Source organism: Urtica dioica, chromosome 1, assembly GCF_054948205.1.
Source record: "Urtica dioica subsp. dioica isolate 48M chromosome 1, U.dioica_male_clone48M_v1_H2, whole genome shotgun sequence".
NCBI lineage: Eukaryota > Viridiplantae > Streptophyta > Magnoliopsida > Rosales > Urticaceae > Urtica > Urtica dioica.
In genome coordinates this window covers 24015180-24032293 of record NC_142756.1, presented here as the reverse complement: position 1 = coordinate 24032293, position 17114 = coordinate 24015180, and the positions used below count along the sequence as shown (strand labels likewise).

The 17114-nt window shown below is 39.1% G+C and overlaps 1 protein-coding gene across 2 annotated transcripts; it reads left to right on the top strand.

The window, feature by feature from the left end:
• The first annotated feature begins 9103 nt into the window (after positions 1-9103).
• LOC149407823 (uncharacterized) lies at positions 9104-12658 on the top strand. Of its 2 annotated transcripts, XM_089627596.1 has the most exons (6): positions 9104-9451; positions 10288-10393; positions 10784-10893; positions 11632-11765; positions 11874-12311; positions 12388-12658. In XM_089627596.1, the coding sequence occupies exons 5-6, from the start codon at positions 12006-12008 to the stop codon at positions 12514-12516; spliced, it is 435 nt and encodes a 144-aa protein (XP_089483722.1). In that variant the 5' UTR covers positions 9104-9451; positions 10288-10393; positions 10784-10893; positions 11632-11765; positions 11874-12005; the 3' UTR covers positions 12517-12658. The 2 variants fall into 2 exon arrangements, with proteins under 2 accessions (XP_089483722.1, XP_089483723.1); XM_089627597.1 differs by lacking the exons at positions 9104-9451; positions 10288-10393; positions 10784-10893 and having other exon boundaries at positions 10911-11765.
• Positions 12659-17114: the final 4456 nt, after the last annotated feature.

Sequence of the window (17114 nt, the reverse complement as noted above, 5' to 3'; positions counted from 1 at the left end):
CACGCTTAGGCTCAATCCCTAGTATCCTCCCTTGAGGCCCTGCGAAAGGATGTGAGTGATCAAACCAATTTAAAAGGTGGCTAGTCAAAATAGATGTATTGACATCTTGGCTTAGCATTAATGATGTGTCATTTACTTATAAATGGAGATTTTTTGCGGCCTTCTCTTGAGGGAGTAAATTATCGTTTGGTTTATAACACCTTTGGATTTTACAAAAGTCTTAATAAAACTTAAATCCTAAACCAAAGACTAATCATAAACTTGTTTCAACTTATATAGGCAATATGTCTCTCGACCATCTCTCAATCTTTCTTTCCTCGATCAAACTCGAAAACGAAAACTACGTAGATTCGAAACGTAACCTCGACATAATACCTACCGTTAACAAGCACAAATGGGTACTCACCACCCCGTGTCCTCCTCTGACGAATGATGATTCAACTCAAGAGGACAATGACGCCTTAGCGGCCTGGCTTCGATCCGATGAGATTGTGAGGTGCTATATCTTGGCATCTATGAACAATATGCTGAAAGAGCAACATCGTGACTTCGAGACTGCCGCTGACATGCTCTACAATCTCCTTGAGATGTTTGGAGGGCAAAGGCGTCAAACAAGGCTACAAGCAGTCCGACAGTTTATGAACTGTCATATGCAGGCTAGGACTCCTGTTGGAGACTTCATGATACTAATCATTAGTTTTCTGAATAAAATGGAAATCCTAGGATCTGAGATTGATGGGAAGAATATCATAGATATGATCTTAGAAACTCTCCCCGCATCTCTTGATACCTCCAAGATGAACTACTCCATAAACAAGCTAGAGTACACTGTTACCAAGCTTATGGAGGAACTTGACACTGCTGTAGGTCTCACTAAGAAAAGAGGAATCAAGGAGAGGCACATGCTACTGAGCAAAAAGCCTCCGCCTCTGGAACTGTGAAGAGACCTCACAAGGCCGATAAAAAGAACTGTCCTGCCAATCTCAAAGCAAAGGAACATAGTATTGTACTAGTTACCGAAGCATGCTTAGTAGCTGATAATGTATCAACGTGGATTCTTGACTCCGCTGCTACTAACCACATTTGTTGTTCCTTGAATGGTTTCAAGAAAACCAAAAGCTTAGAGGAAGGCGAGTTCTGTTTCAAATGGGGTGATGGGAGCCTGGTGTCTGCAAAGGTTGTGGGATCCGTGACGCTGTCTTTTGAAGACCGCACTTTAAACTTGAATAATGTTTATTTTGTTCCTACCTTTGGGAAGAACTTAATATGCGTTGCTCGTCTTTTTGAGCAAGATTATTGTTTAAAGTTCATTAAGAATGGAATTCGTATTTCGTTTCCTGATAATTCTTTTGTCACTGATGCATGTATGAAGAATGCTGTTTTCTACATCTATTCCACTAAACCTTCTCTTTTAGACACCGAAATAGATAACGATCTAATTAGGGAGCCAAAGAGGATCAAACTTTTTGAATCATCCGATCTAACAAAATCAACATACCTCTGGCACTTGAGACTTGGTCATATCAGTCTAGATAGGATTAAGAGACTTGTGAGGGATGGTCCACTCCAAGCCTCTGCAATAGGTTCACTACCTACTTGTGAATCCTGTATAGAAGGAAAAATGACTAAGCGACCTTTCTCCGATAAGGGTCGAAGAGCCACTGAGTTGCTGGAACTAATACATTCTGATGTATGTGGTCCGCTCAACCAACAGGCACGTGGAGGATACGAATACTTCGTTACCTTCACTGATGATTACTCAAGATATGGGTTTGTCTATTTGCTTAAACACAAATTCGAGACCTTTAACGTATTTAAGGTCTTTAGGGCTTTAGTGGAAAAGCAAACTGGCAAAGTGATCAAAACCCTTCGATCTGATCGAGGTGGTGAGTATATGTCTGGAGAGTTCGATGACTTTCTTAAAGAAGAAGGTATCGCTTCTCAGCTTACCGCACCTGGCACACCTCATCAAAACGGAGTGTCAGAGAGAAGAAACCGAACTCTTATGGAGATGGTTAGATCAATGATGAGTTACTCATCACTCCCGCTTTCCTTTTAGGGATATGCCCTCGAAACAGCCGCTTACATTCTGAACCAAGTTCCGTCTAAAACGGTTCCTGGTACTCCTTATGAACGATGGACTGGCCGTAAAGTGAATCTTGGCCGCATCCGAATTTGGGGTTGCCCTGCACACGTGCTGAGGCAAAAGACTAGCAAGTTGGCTAGTAGGTCAGAATTGTGCCTGTTTGTAGGATATCCGAAGGAAACCAAAGGTTTTACTTTCTATAGTCCCGAGGACGATAAGACTTTCGTTAGCACGGATGCTCGTTTCCTTGAGGAGGACTTTATGAAGGATGCGAAACCTAGAAGCAAAATTGTGCTTGAAGAAAAGTTGGGTGAGGAAGCTTCTACCTCATCTATAAGAACTGTTCTTACCCCAACTGAAACACAACCTAACTCATCAGAATCTCGTCAAGTAGTACTTCGACGTAGTGGGAGGGCTGTTCAAAAGCCTGACAGGTACATGTCTTATGGAGACTCTCTTGTAGCCGTCTCCGACATGGATGACCCTGTTTCCTATAGCCAAGCGATGGCTTGTTCTGAATCAAACCTTTGGCTTAACGCCATGAAAGTTGAAATGCACTCGATGTATGTCAACAAAGTCTGGAAACTTGTAGACCTTCCTGAAGGGATTAAACCCGTAGGGTGTAAGTGGATATACAAGAAGAAAAGGGGTCCTGATGGGAACGTCGAGACGTTCAAAGCACGACTTGTGGCGAAGGGTTATACCCAACAAGAAGGGATTGACTATGAAAAAACCTTCTCGCCAGTCGCAATGCTTAAATCCATCCTCATACTCCTATCCATAGCTGCAGTTCTCGACTATGAGATCTGGCAAATGGATGTCAAGACAGCCTTTCTGAATGGCAATCTTGACGAGCGCATTTACATGGCTCAACCAGACGGTTTCGTGGATAAAGGTCAAGAGACCAAGGTTTGTGAGTTGCTTAAATCCATTTATGGACTAAATCAAGCATCTAGGTCATGGAATATTAGATTCGATGAAACTGTAAAGAGCTTTGGCTTTGAACAGTCAATAGATGAGCCTTGTGTTTACAAGTTAATACACGAAGGCAAGGTTGTGTTTCTGGTACTATATGTCGATGATATACTACTCATTGGTAATGACGTGGGTAAGTTATCTGAGGTTAAGGTCTGGCTAGCAAAGCAATTCGATATGAAGGATCTAGGAGAAGCCGCGTACATTTTGGGGATCCAAATCTTTCGAGATAGGAAAAACCGGACCCTGTCGCTCTCTCAAGCATCTTATATTGATAAGGTGATGGATCGCTTCTCAATGCAAGACTGCAAGAGGGGTCAAACACCCTTTAGGCATGGAGTTTCACTCTCTAAGGACCAGTCTCCCAAGACTGCACAAGAGATTGAAGACATGAGGAAGATTCCTTACGCCTCTGCCGTAGGAAGCCTCATGTATGCTATGCTTTGCACTAGACCTGATATATGTTTCGCCATTGGCGTAGTTAGCCGTTTCCAATCCAACCCTGGACCCGAGCACTGGATTGCTGTTAAGCATGTTCTTAAGTATCTTCGAAGAACTAGGAACTTGATGCTTACATACTTAGGTACTGACCTGACTATGACGGGATATACCGACTCCGATTTTCAAGCGGATAAGGATTCCAGGAAATCCACTTCGGGATCTGTGTTCATCCTTAATAGTGGAGCTGTTATGTGGAGAAGTGTTAAGCAATCTTGCATTGCTGACTCCACAATGGAAGCAGAATATGTGGCTGCTTGTGAAGCATCATAAGAGGCTGTATGGCTTAGAAAATTCCTTAAGTATTTGGAAGTTGTTCCAAAAGTCGACGAGCCCATGACCCTTTATTGTGATAATAGTGGGGCTGTCGCTGACTCAAAGGAACCTCGAAGCCATAATCACTCTACACATATTGATAGGAAATACCATTTGATTCGAGAGATCGCGCAACGCGGAGACGTGGAGGTGAAGTAGATCTCTGGCAGATCTATTCACCAAGGCCCTAGCGAACATGGTCTTCGACAAACTTCGAGAGGGATTAGGCATGTAGGACTACTCACATCTTCTTTGAGTCAAGTGGGAGTTTGTTGTCAATGGTGCCCACAAGAAGAGTAGTAGTGTCTATTTATGTACATTTGATGTCATATAGTCTTACGAAGACTCTTGCTTGTAATTGCTTATTCATTAATATAAAGTTGAAACGTTCATTCATTCTTTCTTTGTTTGAAGCTTTATGATAAAACCTTAGTCTTTTAGTCCATAAACAAACTTAACAACTTACGAAGAGACAAATGTAGGTTTGCATGAACAAACTCTTCGTAGTTTGCTTAAAATGATATATTCGCAGTCTTAGGGTCAAAGGACTATTGACCTCAGTACGATTGTTAGAAGAATCTATTATGTCTGGTTATGAGGCATTGAGAGTTGGGGACTCTATAGTTCTTCTAGGTATCTTCCGAAGGTACTGAATTTACCAGTGCACTTCTAGAGACAATATAAGAACAAACCATTTAACCTCTTATGTCTCGAAGTCACTATGTATGAATTGCATCATGCTTACCTTAATCCTGAAATGAGACATGCCATTTTACACCTTAGTATTCTCATTTGAGAAAGTCAAAGTTCGGACTCACTATGTTATTCCGAACAAGGCCTATTGGTGAAGTACTAAGTTGTGAGAATGTCATGAGTAACTTTGTGAAGTTCTCATAGATATGGAATTCATGTACAAGATTGCTGAAATGCAATGTATGTCACCTCATGCTTTGTTCCTTGGAGTGTGAATAAATGAACTGGCCAGTGTCCAAATTGAGTCCTGACTCTTTTGGATGAAACAATGTGACTTGTTAGCTCCTCGTCAATACATTGTTTCTAACTTATTCACAAGCGACAAAGTAGTTGAGGAAATAACAGCTAGAAGGGTAAAATGGTAATTTAGTAAATCCCGACTAGCTTATGACATTCATGAAGGGTAAACATAGATAATATTCAGTGGATCTGCGCATCATAATTAGGTCGAATTCTTGAGTAGAAAATAAATTCATTTGAACCGAGAGATTTTCAGTGTCAGCTCTTTAGTGGAGTCAGTTGGCATTAAGCTAAACTTGGAAAAGGTTTGTGAACTTTTGAGTCCAAGTTTTTAGCTCAAGCTTTGTTCATTTGGGTCCATGAGGTCACTGTCACGAATCACATCGATAGGAATAGTTAAACTGGAAGCTAAGTCAAAACAAGAACGAAAATAGTCAAATGGGTAATTTTGTCTTTTGAGACAAAGGATGAAATGAATGTCAATAAATTTTTTGACAAGTTCATTTGATGACTTAATTTCACTCGGCCATGACTTGATAATTGGGCCTTGTGAATTAATTTCATTTCATAAGAATTTTATTGAAAATTCTTATTGGGCCTTTTTCATGTTGTCATGAACAAATGGAAAAGCTTCTAGAAGCCCATTCTAGAAGGACATAGGCGCCCAACATACCCAACCAAGAGAGAATATTTTGTGCATAAATGTATCAAGATACTTGCCAAAAGAAAAAGAGGAAACAAATTTGCATGAGGATGCTTTAGGGTAATCGGCCAAGAGAGAGACTAGGCAAGGCAAGGAACAAAAATGGAAACAAATCCAAGCCTTCTAGAAGGCATCCTTGGCCGAGCATCTCAAGTGGGAAAAGAGGTAATTGGCTCATGAATATGTGATATTCTATAGAAGAGGAAACTACCTTATAGAAGGTGAGACCTCTCCTATAAATAGGAGCCCCTTTTCCTCACAATTCATTCATCCTAAGTTTAAGAGATTGAGAGACTCTCTCTCTAGAACTTGGCCGAAAATCCTCTCTCTCTCTCTCTAGTTTATTTTTCGATTTTTTCTTGTCTTGGCACCTAGGTCCTCACTCGACCTAGTGTTTAGCTCTGCGACTTCGAGACTTGTTCTTAAGTCGTAGTGTTTAAAAGTGCCCACTCACTGATTCCTTCTTTTCGAGTGATTTAGTGATAGAAACTTTCGTGGTTGCTCGAGGTGCCGAGGAAAGAAAGAGAGACGTGCTGCGAGGGGAGACGAGCGTTGCAAACTTTCCACAAGCTTCTTCAAAGTTCAAGCTTCAAGAAAGGTTAGTAAACTTCTAGCTCATATTGGTTTTTAATTACATGTACTTGCACTTGTCTAGGTTAGTAAAAACTGTTTTACTTGTAAAAGAAAATTTTTAAAATTCCGCCGCTTACCGAAGCGTTAATTATTTTCTCAAACCCTAGATCGTTTCCAACAAATAGATCTTGGATTAAGAATAATTTATCGCTTCTAGCAAGCGGCGGAATATAAAAAAATTGTTTGAAACACGTAAAACGATTTTACTACCTAGACAAAGTGCATGAACATATAATTTAAAATTTAAAAACTATAAAGAGTTTTCACTCGGTACCAACCTCGTTCGAAGATTGAGCGTTGAGAAACCTTTGGAAAGGTTGAATCGCTCATCTCCCCACTTAGTTTGTCTCCTTGTGTCTTCTTGAATCCGTGTAACCACGATAGTTTCTACCACTAGAGTCTTCGAGTTTAGAAAGGATTTAGTGTGTGGGCACTATTAAACACAATGACTCAAGAACTAGTCTTTGAGCCAAATAGCTAATACAAAATGCTAAGTCTAATGAGGACCTAGGTGCCAAAACCAATGAGCAAGAAGAGAGAGAGAGAGAGAGAGAGAGAGAGAGAGGGGGGGGGGGGGGGGGGGGGGGGGGGGGGGGGGGGGGGGGATCGGCCAAGCTAGATATAGAAGCTCTCAATCTCAAAAATTTATTTTAACATTGTGAATGAGGTGTGATATTTATAGGAGAATGGATTGCCTTGAAGAGGTAGTTTACTCTTTTCCATTGAATATCACATATTCATGAGTACAATCTTTATTTCCCATTCCTATTAAAATAATACCAAGATTGGAATTTTTTTTTCCCTTTTTCCTCTAGCTTGGCCGTCCAACTCAATAGCAACATGCTCTAAATTAGGTTCCTCTTTTCCTTTATGGCAAGTATCTTCATACATCAATGCACAAAATAATTTCCATTTCTTTTATTGATGGCCACGGTTTTGAGCTCTAAAATAAGGTTTTAGATGTTTCTTTATTTGTTCATGACAATACAAGAAAAGCCCATGAAAAATTTTCACATAAAATTCCATAAAATGAAATTCAATTCTCAAGACCCGAAGGTCCAATGTTGGCCGTGCGGATCAATTAAATTGTCATCATATGACAATATCCAAAATCTTATTTTTGACATTTATACCATCTTATGTCCTTATGGACAAAATTACCCTTTAGAAAATTTTCGTAAAATTCGTCTAGTTCAACACTTGATCTTGTTTTGACTTAGCTACTAGTTTAACAAATCCTACTCTAATGACTTTTGGTAGTGACCTCATGGATCCAAATGAGCAAAGCTTAAACTAGTATACTTACACACAGAAATTCACAAACCTTTTCCATGTCTAGCTTAATGTCAACTGACTCCACTAAAGAGTTGATACTGAATTCTCTCGGTTCAAATGAATATATTTTCTACTCAAGAATTCTACTTAATTGTAATGAGTAGATCCATTGAATATTATCTGTGTTTACCCTTCATGAATATCATCAACTAGATGAGATTTACAAAATTACCATTTTACCCTTCTAGCTGTTATTTCCTCAACTCCTTTGCCGCTTGTGAATAAGTTAGAAACAATGTATTGACGAGGAGCTAACAAGTCACATTGATTCATCCAAAAGAGTCATGACTCAATTTGGACACTGGCCATATCATTTATTCACATTCCAAGGAACAAAGCATGAGGTGATATACATTGCATTTTAGCAATCTTGTACACGAATTCCATGTCTATGAGATCTTCACAAAGTTACTCATGACATCTTCATAACTTAGTACTTCACCAATAGGTCCTTTTATGAATCACATAGTGAATCCGAACTCTGACTTTCTCAAATGAGAATATGTAAGCTATGAAATGACATGTCTCATATCATGATTGACGTAAGCATGATGCAATTCATACATAGTGACTTTGAGACAGAAGAGGTTAACTGGTTTGTTCTTATACTGTCTCTAGAAGTGCACTGGTCAATTTAGTATCTTCAGAAGATACCTAGGAAGAACTATAGAGTCTCCAACTCTCTATTCCTCATAACCAGACATCATAGGTTCTCCTAACAATTATCCTAAGATCAATAGGCCTTTCATCCTTAGATTGTGAATATACTGTTTTAAGCAAACCATTAAGAGTTTGTTCGTGCAAATCTATATTTGACTCTTCATTTGTTGTTAGGTTTGTTAAAGGACTAAAGACTAATGTTTATCATAAAGCTTCAAACAAACAAGTAAGAATGAATGAAAGTTTCAGCTCTTTATTAATTATTCAGCATTTACAAGCAAGAGTCTTCGTGAGACATTATTACATCAAATGCATGTAAGTAACAACTACTACTCTTCTTGTGGGCATCAAAGTCCACACGGCCAATTGCCGAGTTGGGCATTGGTCGGGTGAGGCCTAGTGTAAAGGATAAACTTTTGAATCTCGCCGTTTGTAATTTACGGTTAATAAATGACCTTTCGTGTGTTACAAGTAAGTTCTTGAATGAATTATGGACGTTGAAGTTTAGAGAGTTAATTTAAATTATTTTAAGGTAATGGAAAATCTCGGAATAAATAAAGGATTTATCGAGTTCGTCTCGAATAATAAATTATTTTCCGAAAAAATATGCTGGAATTTAATTTAAGAAATAAATTCTCAAGGACGAGAATTATTTCCGAGAAACCTTGAATATATTTAAATTAATCGAGAACGAACGAGGAAAGTCTCGGTTTGAATCATTTAAATTAAAAGTTCAAGCGAGTATGGGTTTTAGTCACAAAATTTTGTGACAAGGACGTGATTGTAACGTTTTTGGAGCTATTTGAAAGTAAAAGCTTGAGTTGGGGCTGTTTTAAGAAGATGGAAAAAAAAAAGATTGATGATCAATTGTTTTTTTTCTCAACTTCTCTTATCTTCTTCTATCTTCTACTCTCTTCTTCTTCCCTTCTTCACGTGACCTTCTTCTTTTTCTTTCTTCTTCTCTTCACCCGCGCGACCTGCAGAGGATAACAAAGAGAAAGAAAAAAAAATTCGTTAGCTCCAAATCATCGTCACCACCGAGCGCTACCTCACCGTCACCTTCTCTCCCTCTCCTTCTACCTTCTCCTTCATCGCGCATCCTCACCGAGAAGCTCCGAGCCGCGCGCGCGCCATCTAGCCGAGACCGAGCGCCGCCGCGCTTGACCGCCGCGATCCGCCGAGAGCGCCGCCGCGAGGAGACGCCGGTGAAGAAGAAGTTGAGCATTGGACGGTCCAATTCCTCCAAAAGCAAGGTGAAATTCCGTTTTACCCGAATTGAATTGGAGAAATTAGGGTTGAGGATTGATTTTGGGGGTGTTTGGATTCCGAGTTAGTTTGGTAGAGTTGATGTGTTTTTGATGATTTATTGAGTTCAATTGTAGTGCTTATGGTTGAAATCGGTGATTTGAGAATGTATACTTGGAGTAATTCTTGGATTTTGGCCGTGGGTGATTGTGTTAGGGCCGTATGTGTTGTTTCTCAGTCGTGGGTTGAGTTTAAAGTTCTAAATTGGTGATAATCATTGTTGTTGCTGGAATTATGAGGCTGTGATGAGTTTGAGTACTTGAGTTTTGGTTGTTTGCTCTGGCCGTGTGACTTAAATTTTAGCCGAGAGGGGTTTATGATTTTAATGATGGCCGTGTGGTTCTTTGTTGTGGCCGTGAGTTTACTTGGCCGTGAGACTTGTTTTGGGTATGTGATTCATTTTGATTATCCTGTGGAATAATTCTGAGCCTCGGGTCTAAATTCTTGGATTTGGTTTTGGAATTGGTTTGATATGGGAATAGTGATTTGAGAATTTGATTTGAGAATTGTGATGTTTCCTTCCGATTTTGGTTCGATGGGTTCGTTTTTGAGATTGAAATGTGAATATTATGACAAGTTTTGTGATTTGAGACGAGTTGTTCGTTTCGAGTTCGATTAGCTCATTTTTTAGTTTGGAATTGGAATTTTGTGACATGATAAGTGATTTTATGAAAAGTTCAAAAATTTTGTGACAAGTGATGTTATTAGTGGTTTGATTTCAGACTCAAAGTCGAGTCGGGAGTTGGATTTGTAAATTGACTCAATATTCGTTTTTATTTCACAGCTTAGTTACAAATCGGATAGAATCGAGCGAGAGTCGGCAGAACTAAACACGTCGAAGCCGGAAGAGTAGAAAATTCAGAACAGATTTTTAAAGCTCGGTCTCACTCGTGAGTCATTTATCGCTTTATAGCGTTAGACTCGAGTCTTGATTTTTGGATTTGAGATTTGTATTCAAGGATTATCAATTATTTAATTAAGAGATATTCGAGAATTTAATTTTTGTTAATTCATTTAGAATTCTCGGTTTGTACTATTTTCAGATTATTTCTTTAAGTTATTTAAGACTCGTTAAAATAAGGATTTGGATTTTATTTCGTACTCATTCTCTGGTACGAAGTCGTACGAGTCTTGAATAAGTTTAAATTCCGAAAAGCCGGGAAATAAGTGAATTAAATTCTCGAACCCCTGAACCGACTCGCATGAATCCCGATAAGAACTTTAAGCTTGTTATCACCTCCCGAATCATTGACTAATGAGTTTTCAACTTCGGGTTTTAGTTTCTCGACGCTTCATGACATGTTAACGCTTCAGGACATGTAGAGTCTCGGGAAGCGTGAAAAGCAAGGAAACTCCGGAAGTCAACAAATTTTCAGACGATCTTTTCCGGGTAAGTGTGGAGACTTAAGTCAACTACATACCAAGGGAATAACCATGTTTATGTGCATTATTACTTGTTAGTAAACAGGAATAGGAAAAGCTTTAAAATCAAACAATCTCAAAGATTAAGGCTTCGACCGCTTTTCCTGAAAACTTAGCGTGAGTTCGCTCAATAAGTTCAAACGTAAGAATTGTGAAACCCAGCCTCTACTACGTGATATAATCATTCCTTAGGGTTTGTGATTGAACCGTTAGAACGGGGGAGACAGGAGAGCCGTGTTTAACTCTCGAATTCAAATCGAGGGTAGAAGTACCGAGAGTCATATCCCGAGTCTTCAACCTAAAACACTAACGAGCATAAAAGGGAAATGAAATTTCTTTCAGGATTTATCCTGAGTCGCTCTCCTGTAAGTAGCATAGGTGTGTACTATGAGTGCAGCAGAGTACCCGAACCTTAAAGAATTGTTGGATTGTATCTTAAGCAATTGTTGTGGGCGTGTGCAAAGGCAACTATAGAGCCAGAATTCAAAAGAAGGATGCAATTGCTTAAAGATGAGGATGTGAATGCACATGAGTGGCTATTGCAAAAGAATCCAACTGAATGGAGCAAATCACATTTCAGAACCAATGCGAAATGTGATATGCTATTGAATAACCTTTGTGAAAGCTTCAATTCAGCCATATTGCCTGCAAGAGACAAGCCGATCATCACACTGTTGGAGAAAATCAGGTTTTGGATGATGTGTAGATTTGAAACAAAGAGACACGGTGTCCAGAAATGGCTTGAACCAGTTGGACCTCGGATACTTGCGTTGATGGAGACGTACAAGAACACGGCTCGGTATTGTTAAAGCACATTGGCTGGTAAATGCAAAGTTCCAGGTATGATGTTTTAATGAATCATGAAATCTGATTGGTGTTTAAATCATGAAATCTGATTTTATTTGCGAATCATAAAATCTGATTTTAGTTTGTTTCTATGCTGTGAAGGTTACCTTATTTGGAACAGAGTCTTTTGTGGTTGATTTGAGGACAAAAACTTGCACATGTTGATCTTTTCAGCTTAATGGTATACCATGCCCACATGCTTTGACTTGTATTTGGGCATCGGGTTTGAATAGAATGGACTATATCGATGATTGGTATAAGAAGGAGGCTTATATGGCAGCGTACAGTGGCGTAATTCAACCAATGATGAGTCCTGATAAATGGCCTGATACTGGATGTAACCCCATCGAACCACCACCAGAGATTGCACTGCCAGGCAGACCAAAGAAGGTTAGAAATAAAAGCAATGACGAACCACCACCAGGATTTGAGCCACCTCCTCCGACAAAGCACTCTAGGAAGGGCCAAGTGAATCATTGCAGCAAATGTGGCCAAACTGGACATTCACGAGTCACTTGTCAGAATTCAGGAGCTAAGCAGGTTAGTTAGTTGTTTTATGTGCGTTTGTTTATGTCTTATTTTTGTCTAGTTAAGTTTTGACACACTTGTATGACAGATCACACAAGGAAGAAAGAGAGGACGGCCAAAGAAGGATAATCTCTCTGCCGAGACTGAAAAGAATGAATCGGAAGACCAGACAGAAAACCAGGACAAAAGAGTCGCAACCAAGCTCTTTACAGCCTAGCTTACTTTAGGCCTTTGTTTATGTATTTTCATGTCTCTGTTTAGGACTATTTTTGTGCAACTAAAACCAAAACAGTTTAGGCCTTTGTTTATGTATTTTCATGTCTCTGTTTAGGCCTTTTTTTGTGCAACTAAAACCAAAACAGTTTAGGCCTATGTTTATGTATTTTTAATGTCTCTGTGTTGCATACTTGTTTAGGCCTTCTTTTGTTCAAATATTGTGGCTGTTAATGCCTCTTATATTATTGGCATTTTTTTTCTGATTACACAAGCATATCAGAACACACGCATTACACAAACATTTTCTGATTACATTAATATCAATTCTGATTACACAAGCATATCAGTACACACGCATTACACAACCATTTTCTGATTACATTAATACCAATTCTGATTACACAAGCATAACAGAACACATGCTTTTTAGTTCACACCAGAAGCTAAGCACATTAAACACCCAAACTCTGATTAAACACACACATACTCGCAGCTTTTAGTTCACAAAAGAAGCACACACATGATACCAAAAAATATACAAAACATCATCACACATGCTATCCTAGTTCCAAAATAATTCCAAGTTATCCTATTCGATATTTGTTCTGCGTGCTTCTCCAATTCCAATTCCAGGTTGTCTAACGCTTGATATGCTTGCTTCTTCTCCAATTCCAACTCATTTATACGTCTAAGTAGACCTGGAATTATCTCCTTCGATCGGTAGCACATTTCAGGGTCAATCCATAAAAAAATTCGTGCACCCACCTTCACTCTAACAAACGAAAAAATATACCACATTCAGTGTCAATCCAACCAGAAATCACAAGCACAAAATGACCATAAAAAAACTTACAGCTTTCTTATAGCAGCTACTGAATCTCCTGCCGGGGTTCAAGTTAGTCCATGACGTTCTCTGAACCAATGGAACACCACAACTGCAAGTCCCCTCGGCTCTGGACGAAAAAGTGGAAGTCGTGAGAAATTGGTCTCCTCTTTTCTGCGATTCTCGTGGTCGACTCGATGCGCGATTCGAACTTCTGCTGCTACATGTAGACGACGACGAAAATTGATGCTCATTCATTATCGCGGAGAGGAGAAGAAATATAATCAGAAGAGAAATTGAATCAGAAGAGAAAAATCTAGGGTTTTCAAATTTGGGAACAATTTGATTTGGGATTTATATTTAGTTTTTTTCCCCTTTTAGAATCGAATTCTTTGTTTACAATTTAACCCAATTCATTTCACTTCGATACATGTGGACTTCTGTTACACTAAACGGTTCTTGTAGTAACGGCAACACAAAATAGTAAGATTAGGTAGTTTTCCCATGGAAAAAAAAGTTTAGGTAGCAAACTGGATGAAACCGAAAACAATAGGTATTTTTACCGGCATTTACTCGTACCAAAATGAAATGAACCCTGACGGGCTATGAGGGCCTGGGGGATGGCGCTGAGTACTCATTTTTCGGGAAGTCGACCAAGAGTCGCACCTGATCTTGATGCCAGGTTATGAAGACCTGAAGAATGCACCTTGACGGGCTATGAGGGCCTGGGGGTTGCGCCGACGTCGAATGATGTTGGTACCATTAGTGGATCCCAGACTAACATTAAAACTCTTAGGCCGCCGGACGACTGCTGCTCGATGTCTAAGGCTGGTCTCTTATCGTTCTAGAGGTTATAGAGGGGGATGTGTGTAACCTTAAAGACGACAAGTACTAGTTAGAGTGTGCACACATCAGTCATGCTCTAGAACTTGTTAGATTTGCATCAATGCATTCTTATGTGCTTGTTTTTCACGTCACATGTTATCACATGGCATTAGTCGCTTTATTTTCTAAGTTAGACTCCCACTTGCTGAGTCAATCGACTCATAGTTTTATGACCCTTGGTAATGTAGAGAAAGGCAAGACGGCGATGTGAATAACAGAACTGAAGACGAAGACCAGACGTGTATCTCTTGACCTTTTGGCTAGTGGAGACTCACTCGGGATCAACCTCTTCTATAGTTATAACTATATTTTGTTGAACCCCTTCCGTAAACTACGCTCCTAAAACTATCTCTTGTAATTATACGTAAACCCAAGAGTGGTTATGTAAATATTTAGAGTCGTAGTGAGACTCAAAGTTTGAATTGAGAAAAACGAAAAATTTAGCCAGGTTTTTATATAACAACTTATAATACTTATATGATATCGTATTACGTTTAACATAAGTATTATGATTATTTGATTATGTTTATGTTGATATGAGATATAGTATTATATTAATGTTGTGACTTGTGACGTAACACACCGTCGCGGCTCGTGAACCGGCGACGAGAGGTCGCAGGTCGTGACAGGTTTTGTGGTATCAGAGCCCAGGTTTAACCTTTTCTGTAGACTTGAGATACGCGTTTCTGGTACGGATTGTGGGATCATGCTGACATTACTGTTGCCTTCTTTGTTGAGAGAATATAGATAGTTAGTAAGCAGCGACATGATTACCCTTTTTGGAACCCGTTTGACTAAGCCTCGGGAAATGCTAGTCTCTTTCTGGGAGTCTATAGATTTGTGTAGATAGCGATAGTTGCCATGTGACTGTTGGAATCGATCTAGGGTTTAAGAAAATAACTAACGCTTCAGTAAGCGGCGGAATTTTAAAAATTTTCTTTTACAAGTAAAACCAGTTTTTACTAACCTAGACAAAAGAGCAAGTACACGTAATTAAAAACTATTATGAGCTAAGAAGTTTACTAACCTTTCTTGAAGCTTGATCTTTGAGAAGCTCTTAGAAAGTTGCAATGCTCATCTCCCCTCGCAGCACGTCCCTCTTTCTTTCCTCGGCACCTCGAGCAACCACGAAAGTTTCTATCACTAAATCACTCGAGAGAAAAGGAATTAGTGAGTGGGCACTTTTAAACACTACGACTTAAGAACAAGTCTTGAAGTCGCAGAGCTAAACTCTAGGTCAAATGAGGACCTAGGTGCCAAAACAAAATCGAAAATAAACTAGAGAGAGAGAGGAGTTCGGCCAAAGTTCTAGAGAGAGAGTCTCTCAAATCTCTTAAACTTGGATGGAATGAAAAGTGAGGAATGAGGCTCCTATTTATAGGAGAGGTCTCACCTTCAATAAGGTAGTTTCCTCTTCTATAGAATATCACATATTCATGAGCCAATTTCCTCTTTTTCCCTTTGAGATACTCGGCCAACACAAGCCTTCTAGAGACCTTGATTTGTTTCCTTTTTTGTTCCTTTCTAGCCTTGGCCGATTCCCCTATTGCATACTCATGCAAATTTGTTTCCTCTTTTTCTTTTGGCAAGTATCTTGATACATTTATGCACAAAATATTCTCTCTATCTCTTGGGTAGTAGGCGCCCAACATGTCCTCTAGAAGGAGCTTCCAGAAGCTTCTTTATTTGTTCATGAGAACATGAAAAAAGGCCCATTAAGAATTTTCAATAAAATTCTTATGAAATGAAATTAATCCACAAGGCCCAATAAGACTAGTATTGGCCGAGTGATGCATATCATCAAATGACCTTGTCAAAAAATTTATTGACATTCATTTCATCATATGTCTCAAAAGACAAAAATACCCTTTTGACAATTTTCGTTCTTGTTTTGACTTAGCTTCCAGTTTAACTATTCCTATTCGATGTGATTCGTGACAGTGGCCTCATGGACCCAAATGAACAAAGCTTGAACTAAACACTTGGACTCAAAAGTTCACAAACCTTTTCCAAGTTTAGCTTAATCCCAACTGACTCCACTAAAGAGTTGACACTGAAAATCTCTCGGTTCAAATGAATTTATTTTCTACTCAAGAATTCAACCTAATTATGATGAGCGGATCCACTGAATATTATCTATGTTTTCCCTTCATGAATGTCATCAGCTAGTCGGGATTTACCAAATTACCATTTTACCCTTCTAGCTGTTATTTCCTCAACTCCTTTGTCGCTTGTGAATAAGTTAGAAACAAAGTATTGACGAGGAGCTAACAAGTCACATTGTTTCATCCAAAAGAGTCAGGACTCAATTTGGACACTGGCCAGTTCATTTATTCACACTCCAAGGAACAAAGCATGAGGTGACATACATTGCATTTCGGCAATCTTGTACATGAATTCCATATCTATGAGAACTACACAAAGTTACTCATGACATTCTCACAACTTAGTACTTCACCAATAGGCCATGTTCGGAATCACATAGTGAGTCCGAACTCTGACTTTCTCAAATGAGAATACGTAAGCTGTGAAACGGCATGTCTCATTTCAGGATTAAGGTAAGCATGATGCAATTCATACATAGTGACTTTGAGACATAAGAGGTTAAATGGTTTGTTCTTATCTTGTCTCTAGAAGTGCACTGGTCAATTCAGTACCTTCGGAAGATACCTAGAAGAACTATAGAGTCTCCAACTCTCAATGCCTCATAACCAGACATCGTAGTTCTTCTAACAATCGTACTGAGGTCAATAGTCCTTTGACCCTAAGATTGCGAATATATCGTTTTAAGCAAACTACGAAGAGTTTGTTCATGCAAATCTACATTTGTCTCTTCGTAAGTTGTTAAGTTTGTTTATGGACTAAAAGACTAAGGTTTTATCATAAAGCTT

Bases quoted from the DNA above. Each gene is read 5' to 3' on its own strand.
- LOC149407823 (XM_089627596.1), top strand. From the start codon at position 12,006: ATGGACTATATCGATGATTGGTATAAGAAGGAGGCTTATATGGCAGCG. The intron at 12,312-12,387 runs GTTAGTTAGTTG...CTTGTATGACAG, and splicing joins AGAATTCAGGAGCTAAGCAG to ATCACACAAGGAAGAAAGAG.